At 45.4% G+C, this 27,356-nt stretch overlaps 1 protein-coding gene across 4 annotated transcripts in view; it reads right to left on the bottom strand.

Annotated features, from left to right (window-relative positions):
• The window catches only part of sox5 (SRY-box transcription factor 5), a 270,199-nt gene that overhangs the window by 28,375 nt on the left and 214,468 nt on the right, over positions 1 to 27,356 (bottom strand). For all 4 annotated transcript variants that reach the window (XM_068004705.1, XM_068004704.1, XM_068004706.1 and 1 more), the window contains 3 exons: positions 24,835 to 25,015; positions 22,141 to 22,313; positions 3,347 to 3,461 (listed from right to left, as the gene is read on the bottom strand). In XM_068004705.1, the coding sequence (XP_067860806.1) occupies positions 3,347 to 3,461; positions 22,141 to 22,313; positions 24,835 to 25,015 (469 nt within the window). The remainder of the gene's footprint in view (positions 1 to 3,346; positions 3,462 to 22,140; positions 22,314 to 24,834; positions 25,016 to 27,356) is intronic.

The raw sequence follows: 27,356 nt of genomic DNA, 5'->3' as shown, positions 1-27,356 counted from the left end.
ACCACATACTGTACAGATATAAAATAGCATCTTGTGGGACTAAATTAGATTGTTTGTTTGTTTTGAGTTATAGTAAAATGTGAAAAAAATCAAAAAAATGCTCATCAGGATTCCCCTTAATTTTACAATAAGTCCAAGAGCCTCTCAGAAATGTAAATACAAATATATTCATTCAACAACAACTTGCATTTATATAGCGCCTTTTACACAATAAAACGTCCCAAGGCGCTTCACAGGAGCATAACATATAAAAATTGAAACCGAGCCAAAGATGGACATACAAGGACAGGTGACCAAAAGCTTGGTCAAAGAGGTAGGTTTTAAGGAGGGACCCAAAGGAGGAGAGAGAGGTGGAGAGGCTTAGGGACGGAGTTCCAGAGCTGAGGACCTTGGTGGCTGAAAGCCAATGGCGGGGCAAGGAAGTGGGGGATGGAGAGTTGGAGGAACGCAGATTTCTCGGACGGTTGCAGGGCTGGAAGAGGTTACAGAGATTGGGAAGGGTGAGGCCAGGGGGGGATTAGGACACCAGCATTCATTGTATGTACACACCAACATCAGCAAACAAGCCAGCAAACAATTAGATGGCAACCAGCTCCCATGTATGAAAGGGGTCATTGTGTGAGGTCTTATGATTTTCCATCTTGATTTGGTGTGACAAACAGATCGTGTTCCCACAACATCTCATTCCAAGTTACTTCAGAAGTTATGTCTCAGCACTTTTGACAAATAATAGCCGGACATTCCAGTCCTCGCTGGATGAATATCCTGGAACTCCCTACCCAACACCATTGTGGAAGCACCTTCACCACTGGGGCTGCGGTGGCTCAGGGAGAAAGCCCACCACCACCTTCTCAGGGCACCTAGGCAATGAATGGGCCCTTGCCAGTGTCGCCCACATCTCGAGAACAAAAATAATCCTGTCAACAGGCGCTGATACTGTACTTGCTCGCACTGATCTGAGTCTGGGCTAGTATACTTAGGCCATTAAGTTGATTCCATGTGTGTACAGTCAGGTGAAAGAGATACACACTAGATGCTCCGGTATCCTCCAAAATACACATACAGGTGGAGCAGCACCCTGAACTTTGGAGGAAACCAATGTGACACTGACAGGGACAGGGGCTTGTACAATTGGTTCTGATGAAGGGTCTCTATCCGGTGTGCTAACCTGACTTTCTTCTTCTCAGATGCTGATGGTTACGCTTTGTATCTCCAGCGCTATCTGCTTTTATTCCCAATTTCCAGTACTCAGGCACTGGTTCATACAACCTGCCTGATAAGGCAATGCTGTTTAATGCACTTCCTTCACACTGGCTCCGCCTATATAACAGGGGCATTAGGCATCCTTAGAACCTACGACCGTAATGACCATAGACAGTGCTCCCTATGATTGGTGAATGCCGGGTGTCGGGCAGTGGTTAAGTAAACTGGTCCCCTCCAGAAAATGCCAATGGCTTCAAGCGGACGGGCTCCTGGAGGAGGGGAGTAGGACCCTCGATGGAGGAGGGCGGAGGACCCTCGGTGGAGGAGGGGCGGGGGACCCTCGGTGGAGGAGGGGCGGGGGACCCTCGATGGAGGAGGGGAGCGGGACCCTCGATGGAGGTGGGGAGCCGGACCCTCGATGGAGGTGGGGAGCCGGACCCTCGATGGAGGTGGGGAGCCGGACCCTCGATGGAGATGGGGAGGGGGACCCTCGATGGAGATGGGGAGGGGGACCCTCGATGGAGATGGTGAGGGGGACCCTCGATGGAGGAGGGGAGCGGGACCCTCGATGGAGGTGGGGAGCGGGTCCCTCGATGGAGGTGGGGAGGGGGACCCTCGATGGAGGAGGGGAGGGGGGCCCTCGATGGAGGAGGGGAGGGGACCCTCGATGGAGGAGGGGAGCGGGACCCTCGATGGAGGAGGGGAGCGGGACCCTCGATGGAGGTGGGGAGCGGGACCCTCGATGGAGGTGGGGAGGGAGACCCTCGATGGAGGTGGGGAGGGTGACCCTCGATGGAGGTGGGGAGGGGGGCCCTCGATGGAGATGGGGAGGGGACCCTCGATGGAGGAGGGGAGCGGGACCCTCGATGGAGGAGGGGAGCGGGACCCTCGATGGAAGAGGGGAGCGGGACCCTCGATGGAAGAGGGGAGCGGGACCCTCGATGGAGGATTGTAGCGGGGCCCTCGATGGAGGAGGGGAGCGGGGCCCTCGATGGAGGAGGGGAGCGGGGCCCTCGATGGAGGAGGGGAGCGGGGCCCTCGATGGAGGAGGGGAGCGGGGCCCTCGATGGAGGAGGGGAGCGGGGCCCTCGATGGAGGAGGGGAGCGGGGCCCTCGATTGAGGAAATGCCATCAAAAGGCAGATGAGCTAATCCTTGAATTAGCCGACGGTGTCCACAACCTGCAAGTGACGGAGCCGCAGAACAGAACAAGTCAACGACAGAGCAACCGTGGACCGTCCCAAACACATCCCCAGGGGTCAGGTCCCGGCCTTGAAGAGGTGTCAAGGACAATCAAAGGAGCTCCGACAATAGTCAACCGATAATGAGGAACTGAGCCTTCGTCAAGCATATACAGTATGCATCACTTTGATGATTCCCCATTCTTTCCCGAACTCTACATCTAAGCTTCACTTATTTACGTTCTCGAATGTCCCTCCTATAGGTTGTCCATCTCTGGCTTCACACCCTGTATGGATATCTACTCAATTCCCTATAACAACCACTTATAATTGTGTCCCTGTTGAATTCTGGTCAACGACAGATGCAGCATATATTCTGCAGATGTCCTCTGCCGGGCGGGTATCGCATCTAAAGGTGAAAGCACTTTCCACCTCCTGTTGCAACCTGCCTCAAGTCACAGAGAGTCTCTATTCTGGCCAGGACTACACTACTAATTGGTTCCTGCAAATTTCAATAACGGCTGAGCAATTATCGTTTGCTTCTAGTTCAATAAATAAAATGTGCTGTATGTTTTTCCCATTTCCAGTGCAGTTACATGTACCTGCTTAATTCTGGTAGTCTTGTAAATCAGTACTGAAGCATGAAGCTGCACTGATGGTTATTATACTGTGCTGGGCTTTAGATCTCATTTCTTCTCATTATTTGCTATTCTCCCATGGTACTCACGTATGCTGATGTATAATGAAGGTTTGGAGCTTCCCTTTAAACCGCAATTTTGCCATTACATTTAATAGGAGAAAGCTCACCTCTTCATAAATTACTAGAAAACCATATTTTCCACTGTGACATTGATGACAGAAAGACCGCAGCATTAAATCTACATTTTTACAGGCAAGATCAAAATGCACGCGATTTGTAAACAGAAGTAAGACCCTTAAAACGAATGAAAGAAAAGTACTAACCATCAGATTCTCCGCCCATGTTAAAATCCACCATTGCATGCCCGAACTTCCCATCTTCTGATCGCTTCTCAGTCAGATGCTGGGCGAGACTTTCCAATGAAGTTTTCTCGTGTACCTGTGAATGAGAAGAGCCCACTCATAACCAAAACAATTGTTGGGGCTGAATCAAAGAAGCGACAGTTTTCTAGTACAGATGGAGAACCAAAATTGTTTGTTCCGAACAGATTAAAGTTCCTTCTCCTTTTAGTTACGTTTTTATCTGAGTGACATGTTGAAGAATAAAGCTGTAGGTGCCTCTAGCTTTTTTACTGTTTATTCATTCTTGAGATGTGGGCAGCATTATCAAGGCTGCATTTATTGCCCATCCCTAGTTCCCCTGACGACTGAGTGGCCTGCTAGAGCCTAAGAGGGAATTAAAAGTCAACCACCTAGTGTGAGACTGGAGCCACGTGTTGGTTAAACATTAGTGAATCAGTTTGTGTTTTTACAACAATCTGACAGCTTCAATGTCATTTTATCTGATGCCAGCCCACAAATTGTGCTTAGGAAAGACAAACTCTGAACGCAAAAATTGTACAATAGTTTGGAAATGGTGGAAAACCACGGGTGCTTCTAATATTTAATCAGTTTTAATTTCCGTTGATAGATTTTTTCCCACTATCGCTTATCAAAGTTATTTGCATGGTGTCAGTTTTGCAGATGTGTATTATGACTTATTTTGCAAACTGACCTGTGTTTGTATAATGTCATTTAATTTTTAAAATAGTTTTTACTGTCTTATTTCAATGTCTTTTCTTTAGCAAAGCTTTTGAGCGCAAAATTCACAGAAAACCCACAGAAATGACAAGCACATGTTGAATTTCAGTCCTCTATGAGGGTTCTTTGATAACACGTGCTGCATTACACCTCATGACCGATTATGAAATGCTAAGAGAAGCCTTCTGATGTTTGTCCGTACTGCCGGGGAATTTTGGCCAAGCCTCCTCTCTTGGCACAGAGTCTCCCTAGACGGGAACGTGGGTGATGGAATCGGGCTCTGAAGTGTTGTAACACGAGCTTCGATTTATGCTCGTGTCGAGCGAGACACTGCACCAAGAGTCTCACCTCACAGAATCAGCCCTTGTATCTTCCACCAGGCTCCCATTCAAAACAACCCAAGCAGTTTAAAGATTCCGTTAATAGGGGGCTATTTTAAACTAATTCACCCGTCAGGAAACTGATGGGATAGGGTGCGACACTGGTTTTACACCCTGTCCAGCATTCTACCCAATCCCATGGGATTCCCGCCCAGGCCAGTTAGGTTAAAATGTATTGCCTATCAAATCCTGGTCGGAACGGCTGAATGTAGCACAGTCTACTGGTGAGAATAAATACAAGGGGGAAAGATAACAAATAATCATCAAATGCCACTTTCAATTAAATCCCGCTACTGTTCTACTTCACTGTTAGGTATTTAAAGAAACGATTACAGACACAGGCTGTGCGGCTGAAATTTAGATTCCGACAGTTGCATTCCTCTAATTGTTTGTGAGTTCAGAGGACGAAGGGAAATTACCATTAATACCTGGGGAAAGGAAAATTCTGTTGCTGAATTGGAACTTACACATGCTTTTAGACAACTCTCTCTCGACATCCTTTTAATGATCCCACCCTGGCAGATGGCAGGCAAATAAATGAAGAGACAAGAGCGATAAAAATAAATGTTTTCTTTTTTAATGGACAATACAAAACGATCTGTGCATACCGTAAGGGGAAGTGACAAGTGCTGTCAGAGCAGGGAAGATGATAAACATTTCATTAATATGCAGTTCATCGTGTTTTATTTATAAAGTCAGGTTATTTTAAAAAAAATACATCTTTATCAGCATTAAGCTGTGATTCTCCGTGTTCTACTAGCTACTCCTCAAATTGAACAGCGTTCTGTCTAAGGAACCTCCTACTTTTAGCAGCCAGGACCAAAATGGTCCGTCCATTCCTCCTGAAAATAATTAAATTTTCTGAAATCCTTTACAATAAAAGGGTTAAAAAAATGACAGTAGTTTACGGATGCATCAATAATTCAATCGTATCTCAATAATTTAACATCTCTGATACAGGTTAGCTTTAAATATTTATAAGACCAATACTTCTTTAAAAAAAAGAAATAAAGAAAATTTAGCCCTAAATTATCTAAAGCATTCAGGTTATTTACAGGATATTGGTGTACAAATGTCAAGGCAGACACAGCAACATGCAATACTTTATCTCATTTGATATATGGTGACTATAGTCACAAATAAGAAACAAAAGAACTTGCATTGATAAAGCATCTTATCACAACCTCAGGTCGACCCAAAGTCCTTTACAACCAATGAATTACTTTTGAAAAGCAAATATGGCAGTCAATTTGCACTTAGCAAAGTCCCACAAACAGGAATGAGATAAATGACCAGTTAATCTGTTCTTGGTGATGTTGGTTGAGGGATAAATATTGGCCAGGACACCGGGGAGAACTCCCCTGCTCTTCTTCAAAATAGTGCCAAGGGATCTTTTACATTCTCCCGCAAGGGCAGACGGGGTCTCGGTTTAACATCTCATCCGAAAGACGGCACCTCTAACAGTGCGGCGCTCCCTCAGTACTACACTGGAGTGTCAATTTAGATTTATATACACCAATCTGCGGTACTCCAACTTATATTTCCACAGTTTTTGATCTAATAGCATCAGTAGCAAATACTTCTACAGACTTCTACAGTGCTGTAGTGAATATTTGAACAGCAGCTCATTTTTTGCATATCTTTATAAGCATCTCTTCACTTGAGAATTTGGTGAGGTAAGTAGCCCTCAGGATGTCTTGAGGGGGGTGGGGGGAAGGAGATTAGGAAGGGGGCTGAGTTTAGGCCAGTGGCAGTCCACAGTGATGGGGCCGAGCAGGGATGGAGCACTCCTGTTCCTCCCAGCTCCATGTCAAGGTAAGTATGATGCAAGACTTACATTTATTTAGTAGTGGCCTCCCTTTGAGGTTAAGCCGCTTGTATATCAGGTAACGCTGAGTGGACACATTTCACGGATGGGTTGTGAAATGGGCGCATGGCCCTCATTTCCATATTAAAATGAGACCTGCATTCATTTCAGGTGGTCGCCAGGGCCATCTAAAAACAGATACACCGCAGCAACTCGCCAAGGCTTCTTCAGAAGCACCTCCCAAACCCATGCCCTCTACCACCTAGAAGGACAAGGGCAGCAGGTGCATGGGAACACCATCATCTGCAAATTCCCCTCCAAATCACACCCCATCCTGACTTCGACATATATCGGCCGTTCCTTCATCGTCACTGGATCAAGATCCTGGAATTCCCTACCTAATAGCACCGTGGGAGAACCTTCACCACACGGACTGCAGTGTATTTAAGAAGGCGGCTCACCACCATCTTCTCGAAGGCAACTAGGGATGGTAAATAAATGCCAGCCTTGCCAGTGACGCCCACATCCCAAGAATAAATAAAAAATATACCCAAATGGCTTGGGCATGCCATTTCTTAATGCCAATGAAACAAAGCACTTCTATTTTTGTACATCACATATCATTTGGACATCAGTCATAGGATTGTCGGACAGGCCTCATAAGAGGACATCTTGTACACCATTCAAAGTTCATATATTAAAACAAAACTCCGATGTGTGCCACATTAAATAAGTGAATCCTTCTGTAATTAAATATTTTAATTGAAGTGCCAGCAACCTTTCCTAACAATTTGCTAATACCAGGAAAATTTCAACCCTTTAATTTAACTTAGAAGTGGCACCCTTATGTGAATGGATCGCTTTAGGAAAAGAACTAACAAGAAGGCAATCAGGATGTCATAATGACAGACTTTCAATCAACAGACAGTGTTTTACCATTGTTAAGATTTCCGTGCTGAGTCATGAACTGACCATATAAAAGAGAGGCTGCAACTTTCATCTTTACCAGTTAAAGGCTTTGTGATAATACTGAAAAAAATGAAGAGTAACCATTTGCTACAATAAACAGTCTTTGAAGAACTTCCGGAGTTATTTTTGTGGAATCTTACACAACATCCATATATATTTACCAAGGATCAAGTCTAATCCTGCAAGAGTCAGCCGGGAAGGCATTTTCTGGTCCAGGTATTAACAATACTTGTGATCCGCCTACCTACCCCATCTCCAGTGAGTTATGGTTTCCCCCACCCTGCATCACTGATCAGCACCCAGTTCAAAGAAAATCCCATCTCAGTTGAGTACAACTCTTGCGTCTGAGTCATAAGGTCGTGGGTTCAAGCCCCTCCCCCAGCACATTACCTTGGTTGACTTTTCAGTCCAGTATTGAGAGAGCGCTGCACTGTCGGATGAGACGTTAAACCGAGGACCCGTCTACCCTCTCAGGTGGACGTAAATGATCCCATGGCACAATTTCGAAGAACATCAGGGAAGTTCTCCCCGGTGTCCTAGCCAATATTTATACCTCAACCAACATCGATAAAAACAGATTATCTGTTCATTATCACATTACTGTTTGCGGGACTTTGCTGTTTGCAAATTGGCTGCCACGTTTCCGACATTACAACAGTGACTACACTTCAAAAATACTTCATTGGCTGTAAAATGCTTTGAGATATCCTGCGGTCGTGAACAGTGCTATATAAATGCAAGTTCTTTCTTTCTGCCCTCTTGAATGAGCCCACAACTTTGTCACACTTTTTTCAACCTGAGTTCTCCCAATGTCACAGCCTATATTCCTCCCTCAACCAAGACCACCAACAAACAGATTAACTAAATTCCTCTCATTTGCGGTTTGTGGGATCTTGCTCTGTGCAAGGTGTGATGTAAAGGCAGGTTGTTTTTCTCATATGAGCACAGAGCAGGGAGAACAATGGCAGGGAAGCAGTTGGGCCTTAAGAGGCAAATGCTGACCGGTGGCAGGGCTGGGAGCACTTGTTGGGGGGGAATCCCTAAGCCAGGAGCTCCTGCTTCCCTGGCTTATTCGGCATAGCACTGGAGGGCGGTACCCCCAGTAAGGTGCAGCATTCCAACTTCCAAATGGAAGTGGCCCCTACCAAAAGTGGGGGGGAGGGGGTGGAGTCCAAGACAGGCCAATGGCCTGGACCACTAAAGAAACTATCTTGATCAGCCCCTTAAACTGGGGGAGGGGGGGTGCCAAGGAGACAACTTGGAGTCTGGGCACCCCCCGACTGGCGGGCAGAAGCAGGATTTTCTGGCTTCACAGGGCAAACTCCAGTAGGGTTATTCTGGATTGTGTCTCATGGATTTTTCAGGCCCCCGTCTCTTATAGACCATCCTGTTGCCTGAAGCAAGTTAGTCTGAAAAAATATAACAGAAATTGGCTACCATTCAGACCAAATCCCCTGAGGAAGTCATGTTGAGTTTGTTGGTATCATGTACAGTCAAATTTACTTTTATTGTGCATAGATGTGCACTGACTTAAATTAACCCTGAGTCACTAAGGGGATGTTTGTGCGTGCTTTTAATTACAATCTGCTCGGCAGACACATAGGTCAGGTAAACAGTGGATCAAAACTCCCAACAGTCCTGCTGGAATACTCCGATTATTAATGGAGTGCGTCAGAGTGAATTATTGTTTTTTTTGTGGGGATGAATACGGGATTTCTAGGGCCGGTCATGAATCCTTTAAATACCAGAGAATTCAGCCCAAAATAGTACCTACATAGCAAAGGGGGATCAAAGCAAAAGGCTAGATGAAGACAGGAGAAGGGAAAAGAACAATTCTCAGTGTGAATTGTAAAGAAATTCCAGTTAAAAGCTCACTCGCATTCAATGGCTCATGCGTGTCCTTAAGACTTACATTTATATAGCGCCTTTCACGACCTCAGGACGTCCCAAAATAAACCCGATAACGAGCTAGCTGCTTTGCACCACACGCAGCAGTTATATGAAATAGAGCACATCACCCGCATCAAATGGAGCAAAGCTAGGAAACGCTACTGCGTCTCTGAGATTCTTGCTCAAAATTCACTGAAATCATTAGGCATGACTCAATCTGACTGAGTGCCGAGATTGTATTGATACCAGGGATAGTCCTTTATCCACAGTGGCATTTTTTTTTGAATGCAAGTAATTTAATAAAGCTCATTGTGTAGTTAGCATGCTAAAGCTATCACTTCGAGGTCGGTGCTGAGGTAGAACGACTGTGGGTGAGGGGATGATCTCTGTTAAGCAATGGTGATTGCTCCATGCCTGACTTTTCAAGACAAATTGTTTAAAGGTTGTTGTGATGTTGGAGGACTGTTATCTCATCTGAGCCTGGAGTTCACTTTCAAATGGATTCTCTCTTTCTTTGGCTCAGTTGGCAGCCAGAAAGGTCATGTGTTCAAGCGCCACTCCAGGGCTTGAGCACCTAATCTAGGCTGGCACTGCAGTGCAGTAATGAGGGAGTGCTGCACTGTCGAGGGTTCAGTTAAACCGAGGCCCCGTCTGCCCTCTCAGCTGGATGTAACAGATCCCATGGCACTACTTGAATAAGAGTAGCAGAGTTCTCCCGGTGTCCTGGGCAACATGTATCTCTCATCCAAACACAGATTAATTGATCATTCATCTCACTGCTGTTTATGGGACCTTACTGCATGCAAATTGGCTGCTGCGTTGGCCTACAAGGCAATAGTGACTGCATCTCAAAAGTAACCCGAGTGGGTAGATTTTCATCTTCACTGCTGGGTGGTAATCTGGTGGAGGGAATCACACGCCTGTTATAGAACCCACCTGATTGTCATCCCTTGGATGTCAATGGAATGGAGATCATGGCAGGTTTTGTAAAGAACGCGCAATCTGTGCCAACAGATTACCATCCAGGCAGCATAGACAGAAATCTATCCCAGTCATTGGCTGCTTTAGGATGTCCTGAGGATGTGAAAGTTACTTTATAAATGCAAATTCTTCCTCCTCTTTTTTTTAGTTCAAATAATTTAGTGCAATATTGGGCTTATATCCACAGGTATATGTGAAAACTGGCACATGATCCCTTTAGCCCTGACTTTAATCATGTTTAAATATTGTACCAATTTTTTCTACTGTGTGATATCCACTAAAGAAAGAAAGAACATTCGTTTATATAGCGCCTTTCACAAACTCAGGGCATCCCAAAGCATTTCACAGCCAATTTTTACTACATTTTGAAGTGTAATTAATCACTGTTGTAATGTAGGAAACACAGCAGCCAATTTGCGCACAGCAAGATCCCACAAACAACAATGAGATAATGACCCAATAATCTGTTTTAGTGTTGAGGGATAAATATTGGTCAGGACACTGGGTAGAACTCCCCTGCTCTTCTTCGAAATATTACCAGGGGATCTTTTATATCCACCTGAGAGGGCAGACAGGGACCTGGGTTTAACATCTCATCCGAAAGACGGCACCTCCGACAGTGCAACACTCCCTCGTACTACACTGGGAGTGTCAGCCAAGGTTATGTACTTCAAGTCTCTGGAGTGGGACTTGAACCTGCGACCTTCTGACTCCAAGGTGAGAGAGCTACCCACTGAGCCACAGCTGACACTAAGAAGGCAATGGAAAAGAAAATCGGATGTAGCATAAAATGGACGTCGGATTCACTGTTGCTGGTTTTGTGCTACTGCCCGAGAAGCATTTCACTCCCATTGCATTGTGCAGACTGTTGGGACTGGAAGAAGATCCAGACATTAAATAGCGGACAGTGGGTAGATCTTGACATTGTGTGATGGTGTAAAATAGGTGAATCAACAGCCCGCTTTACATCTCTCCTGAATTTTATTTCCGCTGACTTCAATGGGAGAGATTAAAATGGGCTGCCAACTCGCTATCAACCGTTTTATACCATCACACAGTCAAAATCTACCCTAGTATGTTCACGTGTGATGGTAAACAGCACAAAATCAGGTTTACACTCTAGTTTTAAAAAGTTAAATTAGTCCCTGTGCATTTTCCTGTCGGAGACTTGTTTTAAACAGACTCCTATATATTGACTAATTTTCACAGTTTATGCAGTAACTCTTCAATAGAGATGAATGAAAATCGCAGCTTGTGGAAAGGCTGTCAGTGAGGTAATAGCTATGGGAGACACTTCGATTTAAACTCAACCCATGTTAGATGTGCATCACAACTCATTATCCAGCAATCCACTGTGAAAATTAACCGTGGAAATTGCGTCATAACAGGTCAGCCATGATCTAATTGAATGGCGGAGCAGGCCTGAGGGGCTGAATGGCCTACTCCTGTTCCTAAGACTATTCTGATCTTCATTAAAATTTTACCTGACAAAAATTTCAGCACTACAGAGATGCAAAGAGTTAAATCTTAGATACCGTTCAGGTGGCGTGGATCTCAGTTGAATCCAATCTACCTTCTGTTCATAAGGCACTTCTCCCAAACCACAAATTGTCAGATGGCATCAAGCTATAGTTAGATATATGTGCTATGGTTTATGATAGGTTCAACCAAGCTTAACGTAGACATCAGGAATAGTATCCCATCTTCCTACTGGCCACTCTTCAGTACTCTGGTTTAAACATAGACGTCTACTGCTTCAGACCTCAGCTGGTCCTTCCCCATTTCCTTGGTGTATTCTCCCTGTAGATGTCACTCTGATTTTGGTGCTTTCCCTTCTGCTCAGAACCATAACTAATGCCGTGGGATTTTTTACATTCGCCTGAGAGGGCAGACGGGGCCTCGGTTTAACGTCTCATCCGAAAAACGGCATCTCCGGCAGTGCAACACTCCCTCAGTACTGAACTGGGAGCGTCAGCCTGGATTATAGGCTTAAGTCCCTGGAGGGGGACTTGAACCCACAACCTTCTGACTCAGAGGCGAGAGTGCTGCCCACAGAGACCAGCGGAAAGGAGCGGGGCGAGCAGTCAGGTGAGCGGATCGGGGGGTGGGGGGTGCCAGATGTGATCACAGTCGGGGAGGGGTGGGAAGCCTGGGGCAAAAGAGGAGCACGGCTTGCTAGTGGGGCCTGGAGGAGCACTTCTGCACCTCTCAGCCCAAAAAGGAAACATTTGAAAAAATATAAATTTTAATTTACATATTTTGGTCCTCTTTTGGTCCTGGAGCCTTCTTCCGTCAGCTTCCCCTGGGCACAGTTTCATTATTAAAATGACCTTGGGGTCTCAACGACATCATTAGACCCCGACTTCTGCATGTCAATGAGGCCATGGCCAGGTGAAAGCCTCACACACTGCCCAAAATGCTCCTGTTAAAATGGCGTGCGGCACGAGGCCAAGGGGACGCCGGCCAGTTGCGCGCTGCAGCGATTTTAACCTCTCCCCCACATGCCCTGTTGTTGTCGGAGGGGAGGCGGGGTTAAAATCGGGCCGGTTGATTCTGCAAATGTAGGCCTGGCCAAATCAGCCAGCCCTGGGATTAAAGCTGCTACACTCAGGTAGTCCAAGGCAATAGGCTGCAGTAATCATTATACACCACCCAGAATGACAGTCTACAAACTGGAGGGTTAGTCTCAGCCGCCTCATCCATCAGTGAGCTACCAGTGCATCAAGATGATGATGGATGTGAAATTATTACAGGGCTGTCACCGAGGTACTTACTGCCATTTGTAACTACCTCTGGAACTGACGTGCTTTTTATTAAACATCCACATTAAGTCAACCCTAGTCACTGTCAGCCTGAATTCAGCGCTCACACTGAAAGAAGTAGTTACAAGAACTATCACGCCCTGCGCTGAATTGACACACCAAGGGCCCCTGCTCATGACACTGGAATAAATATTGTTACAAATAGATCCTTTGTTAAACCACAAGATGCAAATTCCTGCCACAGATCTTGAGGGGGTGAAGAAAAAAAAGGAAGTGCTTGATTGACTTAACAGTTTGAATATATGAAGCTCGGCGCCTGCAAACTGCTCGTAGCCAGAATATTTTTTTTTGCAAGTGAAATACAGGCAAGTTTCACGGTTACTAAAAGGTGCGAATTTGCAGCTTCCCAACCAACAGTGTCAAACTAACCAGCTGCGGATAAAATCATTCAGCTACCAACCTAAATGAGTCGCTCTGTTTCGCTCTGTGTAATTTCCCGTTTATCTCCAAATAGGACAGTATATGTCAGGAAATAAAAGTTCGGAACGTGTGGCAGGATGGCCTTGGACTGAAAGATACAGAGCAGCGTTCTTTCTTAACCAGAGTCACCGTGTACACTTAAAAGGCTTTTCTTTTATTGCATCGAAAAGGTGAAATCCTATCCCTTATTTATTGCACTGGGTTGCTTAAAGCTTCTTCAAAGAGGAACCCCAGTGAATGGGTTACTGACTAACCCCGTATTTCTATTTTGCGTTGTGTCCTAAATTTATGTTGTAACATTAGCTGTAATGAGGCAGCAATTTAGAATCCGCGCTTTAAACTGGAACAAAACCTTACTAACTGCAGTAAAAGGAATTTGATTTCTGCTCATTTCTAAATACCATTCCCCCATTGCGATATCCAATGTTGGTCCTAAGTATGCTTCAAATCAACGCTAGGAGTTTGGAGATAGAGAGATTAAGGAGTAGGTGCTTCGAAAATTCTCCCTGAACTCCCCCCAACCATGCTTCCTTTCACTGGAGTTCCCCTTTAATCATTGCTAAAAACAGGAAACGCTGTGAGAGTTAATGTTGTCATCGAAATTATCTGAACAGCTTGTATTTTTAGCAGATATGCAAAAAGACCATTTTCCCTCCCTATCACGCATTTCCTTTCTTTTCAAGGGCCACGTACGGGGCCCAGTTTCCCATCGGTCACCACCAAGTGCATTGTTTCAACAGCACAAGTTGCAAATTATTGTGTCAAAACTTTCTCCGTCTTCATAAATTTCTGCGTGACCGGTTCTTAAAAAAAAAATACCCATCAGCTACGTTTGGAACTCCATTCATATTTCCTTCACTTTATCGCTCGAGACGGGTCCCTTCAGCAGGCACGCTGAAACATGGCTTTGCACTTGTCTGAATTTGCTTAACCCTTACCGACTAACCCCAGCCGAAGCACTAGAATTCCTATTAATTTTAATGACATGCTTGAAATTTCATTTCCTAAAGAATTACTAATATCCACAACGCTAACATCAGGAAGTTAATACCTCACAAAGTAACGTGGAGTCTCTTTATAATAACATTCAGTATTAGATCCCTCTACAGTGCCTGAGAAACAAAGCTGACATCTACTAATGTACCAGCCGCAAGATGCTATATATTTTCCGCTCCTAGACCACAATAATCGTTATTACCCATTCACCTCTGTCACACCATGACTAGTGTCCCTGCTCTGATGATTGTAAATTCATAAAATGGTAAAATTAGCAAAACTATACACTGTACATTTTAAAGACAGTCTGGCACTGAATCAAAGGCTGGAACTGAACCCTCGTGTTCTGTTGAGCTTAATAAACCTGCTGAATAAAATTACTACCTTGCCAGTGATGTATGATACAGCAGGATAGGATGGAGTAAAGGTTAAGGCAGCTAGACTGGCCTATGACAGTACTGACTGATTCTTACAGACTATGTAAGGAGAAACATTTTAATGAAGTGGAAGTCTGCATCCATCAGAGGCCATCAATATCAGTCTGGCGTATGTGCAAATTTGAACTGGGCGTCATTGGACATGACTCTCAGCTTTAACCCTTGACATGCTGAAGGACTGTTCCGGCATTCAGAACTGTAAGATCGATTTGTCTCAGATTTGCAGCGAGAATGATCGTAACTCGATAATCGCCGCAGTAATTCTACAGCCCTTGCGTGCATTTGCTGTCAGCTGCACAACATCAGGTGTGAGCGAGTCCAACTCAAGTTGTGCAGAAAGCCTATAACTCTCCTGCTGGGATCCAGAGAATAATTATTCCAGCAGTGTGTTAATTTTATGTCCAGTGATCATTTGTGCTGGAGAACTGGTTAATTTTTCCAAACGAATTTTAGCTGATGAGCAAAACAAAATTCTGGCAGGGAAAAGTACAACATACAGAATTGTGTTAAATGGAATGAAAGGAGTGAAAAGTACGCTTTAGTTTAAGAATAACACTCAGAGAGGCACAGACAGAAAATTATTGAAACTGGTCTTATCTGTGTGACCCAATGTGGATTCCACTTGCATGGGGGGGGGACAAAAACCAAAAATAGTGCACATCTGTACTGAGTTTGTCTGTTCGACCCCTTCCCCAGCTCAAATGCAAGAGTGGGTCCCACCAAGAGAGTAAATTCCTTACACTGGTCACAACGATGAAATCTTCAGTAACACTTGCGGTGGAGGGGGTGGGAGTTACATGACTTTACTCCTCTTGCAGACAGTACAGGGCTGCCATCTTTTCCTGAGCCCCCAAACCGCAAGCAAGAGGAGGTGGAGCTTATGAGGTTAACGCATTTTTATTGGCTGCTCCACTTGTCGTGTAGTGTGGCGTCATGGTCACCCAGCTGAATGAATGTAGCCGTCACTGAGCGCCCCTCCCCCACCACCTCCACCTTCTCACTCAGTCCAATACCAGACTGGGGCCGGATTAACCTCGCAGGCCGAGGGGATTCTTTTTAACCCAGAGATCGGGAAACATACTTATAAAGAAATGCTCCTTGCTGGGTTTCTTCCGGCCCTTGGATCTTCTTCCCCACAGGTCTGGCCTGGCAGGGAAGCTAACAGGGTTTCCCCATGCAGGCCTGGGGTTAAGATTGCAGTTGGGTCCTGATGATGTCATCGCAGCCCGATCTGCATATTTAAAGCAGCGCCCCGCTGCCTTCCTGCTGGGGTCCCGCTGGGCCTGCTCAATAGAACAGGTTAATATCAGGACCGGCGGAAAGACAGCGAGATCGGAGGGGGTAAGTCGCACACTCATTTTAACTGCCCGCCCACCCAGTTTTCACCGTGAGTGGGGGAGTGGGTTTTAAAACTCCCCCCCAGTGAATCAGTACCTGATCAGAGCCTTGAGTTCTGAACGCCTGGTGCGAGTGTGGGGGAAAGCACTGGGGTTTGGGCTTGTCTGTGTTACGGGATGAGGAGGAGTTGCTCAGGGACGTCCTCCTGGTGCTCCGCATCGATGGCTGCCTCCAGTCCTTCCTTGCTGCTGAGTTCTGCCACCGCAGGGCTGACTCTCAACTTACTACCTAGCGCCAAGGCTCCCAAATCACCTCCAGTCTAGTATCTGGATCGCAGAGGATGATCGAGAATCAGACAAGAGGTTAAGGTTTCAGGTTCTGAATGGTCTGCTCTTCGCAGGGTTGAACCCACCTATAAACTCTCAAACTTCCCAGCCACTTTGAATTTTACCAAAACCAAATTCTAATAGTGGAGCTTAATACAAGTTCTAAATGCTGATCCTTAACCCCTGTGTGCTGATGCTTCCTGCCAAGTACCCATATTTGGGCTGAGGAGGGAAGGGGAGGTCTAGGCCACACTATTGTGAATGATTGTCCAACAGATGAAGCACATCCAACGGGATAAGATGACTTGAGATGATCACACTCGTACTTGTCTTTCCCAAAGGTGCACTGTCCCACCATTGTGCCATGTTTCACCTAGTGGGCAGGCCATGAATTTATTACGAAACTTGCTCTCAGCAGTGACGAGAAACGAAAAAGAACTTGCATTCATATAGCACCTTTCAGGATGTCCCAAAGCGCTTTACAGCCAATGAAGTGCCTTTGAAGTGTAGCCACTGTTGTAATGGAAGGAAACGGGGCAGCCAATTTACGTACAGCAAGATCCCACAAACAGCAACATGATAATGACCAGATAATGAGCCCTGAAGCTCCTACCCACCGACACCTGGTCAAGAGGCAAGTGTCTACTGTCTGTGATACCCTTACTCCAATAGTTTATTTTTTCCTTCCACACACACACAAAAAATACAGAGTTGGGGAGATCAAGACTTTGGGAAGGGAAGTCAAAGTCATATTCCACAAACCATTTTATTTTGCCCGACACTGTTTAAAAGAAGCGACACTGTGGACTTGTATTAAATAGCCATACTTAATTAAGTTTGACTCCTTGCGTCAAAACTTTCAGGACAATCTTGAAAATAAGCGCAACAGAAATCAAGCTCTGAGCAGCAGAGAAGTGATTGAATGAGAAAGATGTGAAGGCAGATGGTTGTACTTTTGTAACTTAATCAAAACACTGTGAATAGTCGCCTGGCTCTGCCTGAAGTCATGTGGGAGAGTAACAGCTGATCTGTATTAAAGAAGATTAACTCGCAGTGCCAAGACTAAGGGGTTGGATTATTTTAATGCAGTGTATAGCAATACAAGCAGTCAGGACAATTACTGCCATTAGTTTTGAATGACTGATCTGTAACTACAACTAACAGCGTATGCGAGCTGGAGACTTCATGAAGATGAATTTCCATACCATCAAAGACATTTTAATGGGTTCCAAATCAAAACCGCAGAGTCTGGTTCGCGAGTACATAAAACTCCAAATGAAAGCTTCCTGTCCAAAAGTATTTTGTTGGTTGTCATTTGACGACTCCCAGCTGGTAGCACAGGGGAATGCACCCATGCTTCTTCTTTACAGAAACCAAGTACAGATGCTCTCTGAACTTGCCAACTGCTGTATCTACAGCTGACTTGAATATACTTAACAAATAACTGCAATTTACTAGAGCTTCCAAGGAAGATTTTAGTCACTTTTTATTAGCGTCTCTCACTATGTCTTATTCCCCCTTTCCTACCACAGCTGGTGCGGGAAGAGCTTAAGAACCTTTTTCTGATTACAAGAGCTGCCTATAACAATTACACGCGATGCTCGCTAATGGAGGGTTAATGTTGTGATTAAAGAGAAGGCTTCCTTCTTGTAGGTCCACGGAGACCCGGATTTTAAAAAAAACTTCTAAAAATAAAACGCTCTGCAGCATCCTTTTGTCGTCAGTCTGCCCGTGAAGTTCTCAGTAACTCTGATAACTATTCTAATAACTATTAACAGGTTGGCGCTCGTTAAAAAGATATTTTAACCCTTTCCCAGCCAACGTGGCCCGAATTGGCCACAAATTCCCTTAGCCATGTGAGGGGGCGGTTTGCAGCATGTTGGTGGTCCAAATGAACGTATCACAGCGGATTACCACAGAGGATTGGGCCTTTGGCTCCCAGCATGGCAAGTTCCTGGTTTCAGACATTTAATTGTTGGGGGAGGGGGCGGGGGCACACTGCTTGACACATAACAGAGAGAGAAGGATGATGGATGAGCCACAGACTAGGGTCAAGCCCATACACACCCAGCCATTGGCTAACCCCCCCCCCACACCCTGATAGAAGGTTGAGGAATGGTGTGAGATGTCAGGTAACCAAGCACAAGGGGAGAAAATGGCGGAGAAGGAGCTTACCTTCCAGCTCAATGGGTGAATGCACATGCCATTCACTGTACACACCAGCAACATCCCAGATTCAAACTCCGGTCTGTACTGTGCTAACCAATCTCAGTTGGGTGCAAGAATTGGCCTCAGCATCCCTGCGCTTAGGGTAGGGAGGTGGACCAGGCCATGATTTCTGCTCCTAGTCACTACTGAGAGACCCGTGTAGCATGGTGCAGGTGAACATCAGATGAGGACAGAATTTTACCAGCGGTGAAGTTCTCCTCCCTCTTCCCAGTCAAGTACCTGAACTGGGGGCAAAATTCACCTCGGAAAGATAAGAATCGGGTGAGGTGTAAAATGGGCTACCAATTCACTAATGCCCATTTTATGATACTGCTGCAAAATAAATTTCACCTTGTCTTGTCAAATTTAAAGCAAAATTCTGTGCCTTTTATTGAGTTCAAAGGCCAGCAACCCTCCCACTCCTTGCCCAAATGACTGATCTTGTTCTTTAAATAAATTCACCCCTTTTAATTTTATATTTTTCCTCGTCTCCCCCTGCGCTGACTCTTGCAACTGCCTACACCAGTACCTTGCCCAAGTACTTGTTCTTCACTTTTGAGGCTGGATAGTGAGATGTCAACAAGCTATTTAACCATGGGGGGTACTAGAGCCGAGCCTGATCGTGTTGTGAACAGAGGTCCTCAGACATGCATTTTCCCACAGAACTCACTGAATAGCCATCATCAGCAGAGAGCCCAGCTGATCTCTCCCCTCCTCATGGCGGCACTGAAAGCTAACTGTTGCAACCTTACTGCCGCCACAACCAGGATTGATTTTTTAAAATGTATTCTCGGGATGTTGGCATCGCTGGCAAGGCCGGCATTTATTGCCTGTCCCTAGTTGCGCCTTCAGAAGGTGGTGGTGGGCCTTCTGCTTGAACCGCTGCAGTCTGTTTGCTGAAGGTGCTGCCACAGTGCTGTTGGGAGGGGGGAGTCCCAGGATTTTGACCCAGTGACGATGAAGGAACGGTGATATATGTCCAAGTCGGGATGGTGAGAGACTTGGAGAGAGACTTGGAGAGAGACTTGGAGGTGATAGTGTTCCCGTGAACCTGCTGCCCTTGTCCTTCTAGATGGTGAAGGTCGCGGAGCTCGAGGTGCTGTTGAAGAAGCCCCTCCCGGTCCCGCAAGGTTGAAGTTGACTCAACAGAAATGGAATCTGAGATTTTCTGCTTACTGGTGTACTCAAAGGTGCCTGTAGCAACTCGGTCATTGGGGGAGTTCAAGCAGCCATTCTTCATCTATGAGCTCGGACAGTAGGGGTGAAATTCATTTTGCAGCGGTGTCACAAAATGAGCGTTAGCGAATTGGCAGCCCATTTTACACCTTGCTCGATTTTGATTTTTCCAAGGCGAATTTCGCCCCCAGTTCTGGTACTTGACTGGGAAGAGGGAGGGGGACTTCACCACTGTACAGAATTCTGTTCTCATCTGATGTTCACCCGCACAGTGGTACAGTTGAGAGTCCCAGAGCAGTTAGGCATGAGATGGTGCCCACAGTACCTCACGCCATGAAAATCCAACCTCAGGCATGCTGCTGAGAGGGAGAGACCCCCACCCCCAGGCATTCTCATCCATCCCATAACAGGCAGAGACCCTTGGAGTAGATTACCTGCTGTTTGTAGCCCGGTTCGGTGCTTGGGGCGGGGAAACTACATAGAATGTACAGCACAGAAACAGGCCATTCAGTCCAACTGGTCCATGCTGGTGTTTATGCTCCACACGAGCTTCTTCCCACCCTACTTCATCTCACCCTATCAGCATATCCTTCTATTCCTTTCTCCCTCATGTGTTTATCTAACTTCCCCTTAAATTCATCTGTGTTATTCTCCTCAGCTACTCCTTGTGGTAGCGAGTTCCGCATTCTAACCACTCTCTGAGTAAAGAGGATTCTCCTGAATTCCCGATTGGATTTATCAGTGACTATCTTATATTTATGACCCCTACAAACTACAGCGGTTTGAGGAACCCTGGGGCTAGGTTCCGTCTTTGCTGTTTGTGGGGGGAGGGGGTGGCGGATTTCATCGCCCGCCCGTTTTTGAATTCACTTGATTTTCGTTTCACTGATCACAATGGAACGAAAGTCGAGCGGTGGAGATGAAAGTTACCCCCCATTGTCTTCCAGCAATTGCCTTTATCTGAGGGTTTGTTCTTAAGTATCTGCCAGAACTTCAGTTTGTTGCAAATCCATGGAACTGCATCAGGACAGTAGCTTTACCTACAAAATGCAAGACTCAACGATTCACTAATGTCCTTTAGGGAAGGAAACCTGCCATTCTCACCCGGTCTGGTCTATATATAACACACCAACATGGTTCACTCTTAACTGCCCTCTGAAGTGGCCTAGCAAGGCCCTCAGTTGTATCAAACCGCTACAAACAATAACATTGTGGGAACACCTTCACCATCACCTCCAAGTTCGCCTCCAAATCACACAGCATCCTGACTTGGCCTTTCCTTCATCGTCGCTGGGTCAAAATCCTGGAACTCCCTACCTAACAGCACTGTGGGACTGCAACGGTTCAAGAAGGTGGCCCACCACCAACTTCTCAAGGGCAACTGGGGACGGGCAATAAATGCCAACCTTGCTAGTGATGCCCACATCCCCAGAACAAATTTTTTTTGAAAACATGCAGTACTTAGAAACTTTGCAGAACCACAAGTGATGATTCGTCTGTCTTGACTGTCATGTAAAAATGTTCCCAGAAAGCTTACATTCTTTCTGGTGGCCCATTACTCAGTTTCACATTCCCTGAATCACACTGTACCATACAGAAAGCTGTGTTTTTGTGCGCTCCTTCCCATTCTTCCTCTTAATTTTTTTTAAATGTCCGCAAACGGTAAGAAAAATCCCAATATGTGATGGGTCAATAATTATTTGAATAGACCATTAATGTGCCACTTCTAGCATTTATACGGGACATCAGTACAGAAGTTCCCTGTGGAATGGTGTGACAGTCATCGAGCATTCTGTTTGTTCTTCTCTGCTTAAAATACACACATTTAAAAGAAAAGTCTCAGCAAAAATAGCAGCAAAAACTCCAATATGTAATATAGGCTGTTGTCGGCTTTACAAAATCCCCTCTCTTTGCTGTAAATGACAATGCTGTCGTTTGGTGCAAAGCGTGAGCAAATGTAATTAGAAATTCAAAACTAAATTAGGCAATGCCTTCCCTCAAATAAGTAAACAAAGTTAATGCTGGCCCTTTCTGAACTCTTGTTTGTTTCTGAGGCCTTTGTGCTAAAAATAGTGTCCGCTCGGCTAAACCAGATGCGAAATTTCATTAAATGAGACCAAACGGCGGAGGGGAGTGGGGGAACGGTGGTTTTGAACACTGGGTCTGCGCCTGCTTCCCTCGATAAAAGGGATTTTGTCACTCACAAGGCAGCCGGGCCGCAATAAACCGAGCAGGGGCTACCGACGAAAATCAATCACGTAACTCAGAGCCCTGGCGTGCAAACTGACCTTTTCCATCCTGCAGTTATTTAGCCCCAAACTGTTAACGACTGCAACCTTCCCGTCAAGTGCCTGCTGTTCCCGGCGTAGCTGTTCCTTCATTTGCCTGGCTTCTTGGATAGCTTTAGCCACAGCGTCGTGGTCATTCAAGTAACCCGAGGACGTGATGGAGGAGAGGATGTCTGGATAGAAGGGAGCAGAAAGAAGGCACAGACTAGCTAACTCACTGAACTGACCCGAGGTGTTGAAGTGAAGGAGCGAGCGACTTCTGCTCAACATTCAAAGTTTCATAATATGCAGAAGACAAAATAGTTATTTTTCTAAATGACTCCCAGCCTTCTCTAATTTTATAAACATAAATATCACAATTTTATGGACATTTAAGGCAGTTGGGTAGAGATATTAAGTTCTTTCAAAAAATTGCCTACAATTTTCTCAGTCTTCCCCTAGAAGTACCAAATTTCTCATGAACCAGTATCTCACCCATTCTTGTTGTGTGAGCCTCGACAGTGAGGCTATTCAACCACTGGGCACCTCACAGCTAACCCTGATTCTATCTTCACCTCACATCCACACATGCTCACATTCCAGCAGGTGCCATTGGATAATAATGAGGATTGGGAATCCCATCATCCTTCTCCCCTCCTAGCCCAGGAGCACGGAAGCCAATTACAGTCCCTATGTGTAACTCGGTGCAGAACAGAGAATAAATCCAGGACCTCCCTGGTCCACAAGGCTCAGCTACACATTGGGCAACATTGTTAAAGAAAGAACTTGCATTTCCAAAGCGCCTTTCACAACCTCAAGACGTCCTAAAGTGCTTTACAGCCAATGCACTACTTTTGATAGTCACTGTTGTAATGTCGAAAACATGGCAGCCAATTTGCGTACAGCAAGATCCCACAAAGAGCAATGCGATAATGACCAGATAATCTGTTTTTTAGTGGCGTTGGTTGGGGAATAAATTTTGGCCAGGAGACTGGGGAGAACTCCCACGCTCTCCTTCGAAGTAGTGGCATGGGATCTTTTACATTCACCTGAGATGGCATAACGTGGTATAACGTCTCATCCGAAAGACGGCGTCTCTGACAGTGCAGCACGCCCTCAATACTGCACTGGGAGCATCAGCCTAGATTTTGTGCTCAAGTCTCTGGAGTAGGACTTGAACCCACAACCTTCTGACTCGGAGGCGAGAGTGCTACCCACTGAGCCAACGGTGGAGATCCCCAACTTCTTTAAAGCTCCAACAAACTCCAGCAACCGATCGGACGAATATCTCACCACCTGGTTCTATGAAACCGTAACACATAATACAGCAAGGAACAACGCTTCCAGTGGGAATCTAATTCGAAAATTAACAGGAAAACAAATTGTTTAAAAATGAACTATGAATCAAAAGAAAAACATGAAAAACAAGGAATCTATTCCCTGTCCCTCTCTAATCCCACAAATCTATTGAGCCAATAATTACACAGTCAGGTGATCTCAGCCCAAGCAAGCTCAATACTTTTGTATGTAACATATTTTAGTCAGGAGGAAGAATTAGCCTTTTATTTAATTAATCTGCAGGTCTTTTGGATAAGTGTCAGCCGTGGCTCAGTGGTAGCACACTCGCCTCTAAGGCAGAAAGTTGTGGGTTCAAGTCCCGCTCCAGAGACTTGAGTACAAAATCTAGGATGATACGTCAGTGCAGTACTGAGGGAGTAAAAGATCCCATGGCACCATTTCGAAGAAGAGCAGGGGAGCTCTCCCCTGTGTCTGGGCCAATATTTATCCCTCAACCAACATCACTAAAACTGATTATCTGGTCATTATCAAGTTGCTGTTTCCTTGACTACACTTCAAAGGTACTTCATTGGCTGTAAAGTGCTTTGGGACATCCTGAGATCATGAAAGGCGCTATATAAATGCAAGTCTTTCCTTTTTGTTTTATTTGTCTCGTCGTGATTTGTGCAAAAATATCAGCAGCATCTTAACTGACATTAAAAGGCATAAATGCTGTGTTTAATCTCTTGTGTGACCTTTTTATCTGAAAATGTGACTCCTCTACAGAATTCAGAGCTTGCAGGAGGGAAATAAATGAGTTACAACGAACAATAGTCACCTACATTCTTTCACTTCTCTCGTGCATGCCTCCCTGCAAGTTTTTACAGGTACGTGGAAAGAGTTTGACAAGACAAATAAAAGTAAATAGCAGCTGCAGTGACATCACAAGAAAAGAATTGACCTGAATTTTCTCCCAACTTGTTATTTCACGTGTGCCCGTCACTAAAAGTCACGCCCCAGGAATGCGGTGTTTTAAAATGCACGCTAATTATGGAGTGGAGACTGCCCCCTTTTCCAGTATATTGTCAAGTTTACCGGTGCAGGCCAGTGCTGTGACTACAGTTCGTTATCAGAAGCTAAATCTGACACAATGTGGAATCCTGGCAGATGGGGGGGGGGGAGTGGGTGGGATTACGGTACAGGAGGTAGTTACAACACGCACACTGAAGGGCCCGCTTCTCTGTCGCATGGATTACTGCAAACGACACACGGCGGATCCATTTTTGGAATGCACAGCATTTGGCTCAGAAATCCATTCATCTGGTAAACAGTGTTCTGTGAGGGGGGGGCGGGGGAGGGGGGAAGAGACACGCACACACACACAAAATTCAGCACGAAGAGTAAAAGAAGAGCCGGAGGATTGGGCCAGTGCCGTACCTATTGAAGTCATTCGACCGGGAGGGGCGGTTAACGTGGCCGAGATGGCGGGTTTGAGGTGGCCAGGCCCCGTGCTTGCTTTCAACGAGGGAATCTGCGGGGAGCTCGGCGAGGCGGGCGACTTTGTGGGATCGAACGCTTTCGGCTTGGCTGAGAGGTTCAGTGGCTGTGTCACCTCATCCTAAACACAAAAAACAACAAAGAAATAAGCCCCCACACACACACACAGTGAGTAAATCAGCAAGCAGGAACAGCCGGAGATCGTCGCAAAGAGTACAAGTATTATTAAATGCCGCGTTTTATGGCTCTGAAAACCAATAAACAAGAGGATTTGGCAGTCTTCTTCATAAATACTCATTTTGTCACTATCAGCGCACATAATGAGAATCAAAGAGGTACATTCAGTTGCAAAAACATGCTTTATAAATTAATCAGGCTGCTGATATCATCCCGTTGATGAAATAATTGCATCAAATTAAGATAGGACGTTCACATGACAGGACGGCTGAATCAGATAATGCTCATCTCGCAGCTGCGCCCACACACTGTACTGATTAATAAGACAACAATTAGTTCATGGGGGGGCTGTGACTCAAAACAACATTTTGTTCTTACAGAGACTGTTCCGCTGCCGTGCGAATTCCGTAAGAAACCGGGGAAGTCGAGCAATTTGTATCGTAGGAACAGGAGGAGGCCATTCAGCCCCTCGGGCCTGTTCCGCCATCCAATTAGATCATGGCTGATCTGCATCTTAACTCCATTTACCCGCCTTAGCTCCATGGCCCTTGATACCCTTGCCTAACAAAATTTATCGATCTCAGTTTTTAAATTTTCAGTTGACTCCACAGACTTTTATCACGTCAGAGTTCAACAGGTTCAGAAGAGGAAAAATACGCTTCTCCAACTACATGGCTGGCTTTTCCATCGTTGTCTATGGAATATGACTTTAGATTTTAAGCCAAGTATGAAGTCCTTCCTTTCAGCGTAGAAGCTGAAGGACATGCAGTGAGGAAGCCCTTGCGTGTTCTTGCAGATGGGCTGTGGGTCATTCACTTCAAATTGGTATTTTTTCTGATGAGGTCATAGAGGGCCCTAAAGGTCACCCGCGTGTCAGGTCAGAAGGCCTTAGGTCTTAAATCATTTCCAGTAGTCTCTCAGCGTCTAGAGAAAAAAAAACAAACAACCGTAGCTGGCCCCTCGGGTCTTGGATCCTTAAGATGTTCTAATAAAACCCAAGACTTATCCATTCCTAATAACACTGACATCCCTGAGTGATTCGACAGTAATTGTCGTAATTCTACACTGTTTGAAAAGAGAGTACATTTGAAGGAGAAGCCAGATTTTTGCCTACTGTATAGATTCCACTTTTGTTTGCTGGTCATCAGGCCTCCTTGCCATGGGATCCATGTAGTGGAAATCTGGAATTTTCTGCCCCAAAAGCCTGTGGATTCTGGGACAATTGGAGTTTTCAAGATTGAGATCGATAGATTTTTGTCAGGTAAAGGTATCGAGCGATATGGAGTTAAGGTGGGTAAATGGGGTTGAGGTGCAGATCAGCCATGATCTAATTGAATGGCGGAGCAGGCTCGAGGGGGTGAACGGCCTACTCCTGTTCATATGACCCTTATATTCTCTATTATATCCATAGACATGTTTCAAGAACTTTTACGACTATTCTATACATATTTTATCTTTCCAGATAAAAATCAATGGAGAACAGCATGTGGCTCATCTATTGTCAGTCTTCAAATTATATCTTTCTTCTCTATTGATACTGAACTCTGACCTGCGCTCAGCAGGGATGCTCAGTGGAATCAATGTGTGGTATCACAGTTTACTCATGCTGACAAATTTTCAAACTCCTTCAAAGCTACAAAAACAATAAGCTCTACGTGTCATTAAGTACAAACAACACTCCTCACTAATGAAAAAGATTTCAATATAGTTTTACAAAAAAGAAGGGCCCATCAGTGCTGCAATACATAATAAATTAACTTAATTTGAAGGGAATCATTTGATTTAATTTGAAATGTGATCCCCTTGGGCAATGTGTGTGGTGGAGTAGTCAATTTTTTTGAGTCGCAATACCTGACGTCTCAAGATTCCCAATCTCGGCTGTGCTGTCAGGGAGAAATCTGCGGGCAGGTCAATCAGGAGCATCTTTAAGCCCCTGTTAGTGGCACACTCAACAACAACCGCCACAGCTTGCAGTTATATAGCGCCTTTAAAGTAGTAAAATGTTCCAAGGCACTTCACAGGGGTGTCAGTCAGACAAAAATTGACACAGAGCCAAAGAAGGAGACATCAGGACAGGTGACCAAATGCTTCGTCAAAGAGGTAGGTTTTAAGCAGCATCTAGAAGGAGGAGGGATAGGTAGTGGGGCGAAAAGGTTTGGGGAGGGAAATAGAAAGTTTAGGGCCTGGACAGCAGAAGGCACGGCCGCCAATGGCGGGGCGAAGGAAGTGGGGGATGCACAAGAGGCCAGAGTTGGAGGAACGCAGAGTTCTCGGAGGGTTGTAGG

This window comes from Heptranchias perlo, chromosome 24, assembly GCF_035084215.1.
Source record: "Heptranchias perlo isolate sHepPer1 chromosome 24, sHepPer1.hap1, whole genome shotgun sequence".
In the NCBI taxonomy this organism is placed as follows: domain Eukaryota; kingdom Metazoa; phylum Chordata; class Chondrichthyes; order Hexanchiformes; family Hexanchidae; genus Heptranchias; species Heptranchias perlo.
The sequence above is the reverse complement of the archived record's forward strand: the minus strand, read 5'-3'. Positions and strand labels throughout refer to the sequence as shown.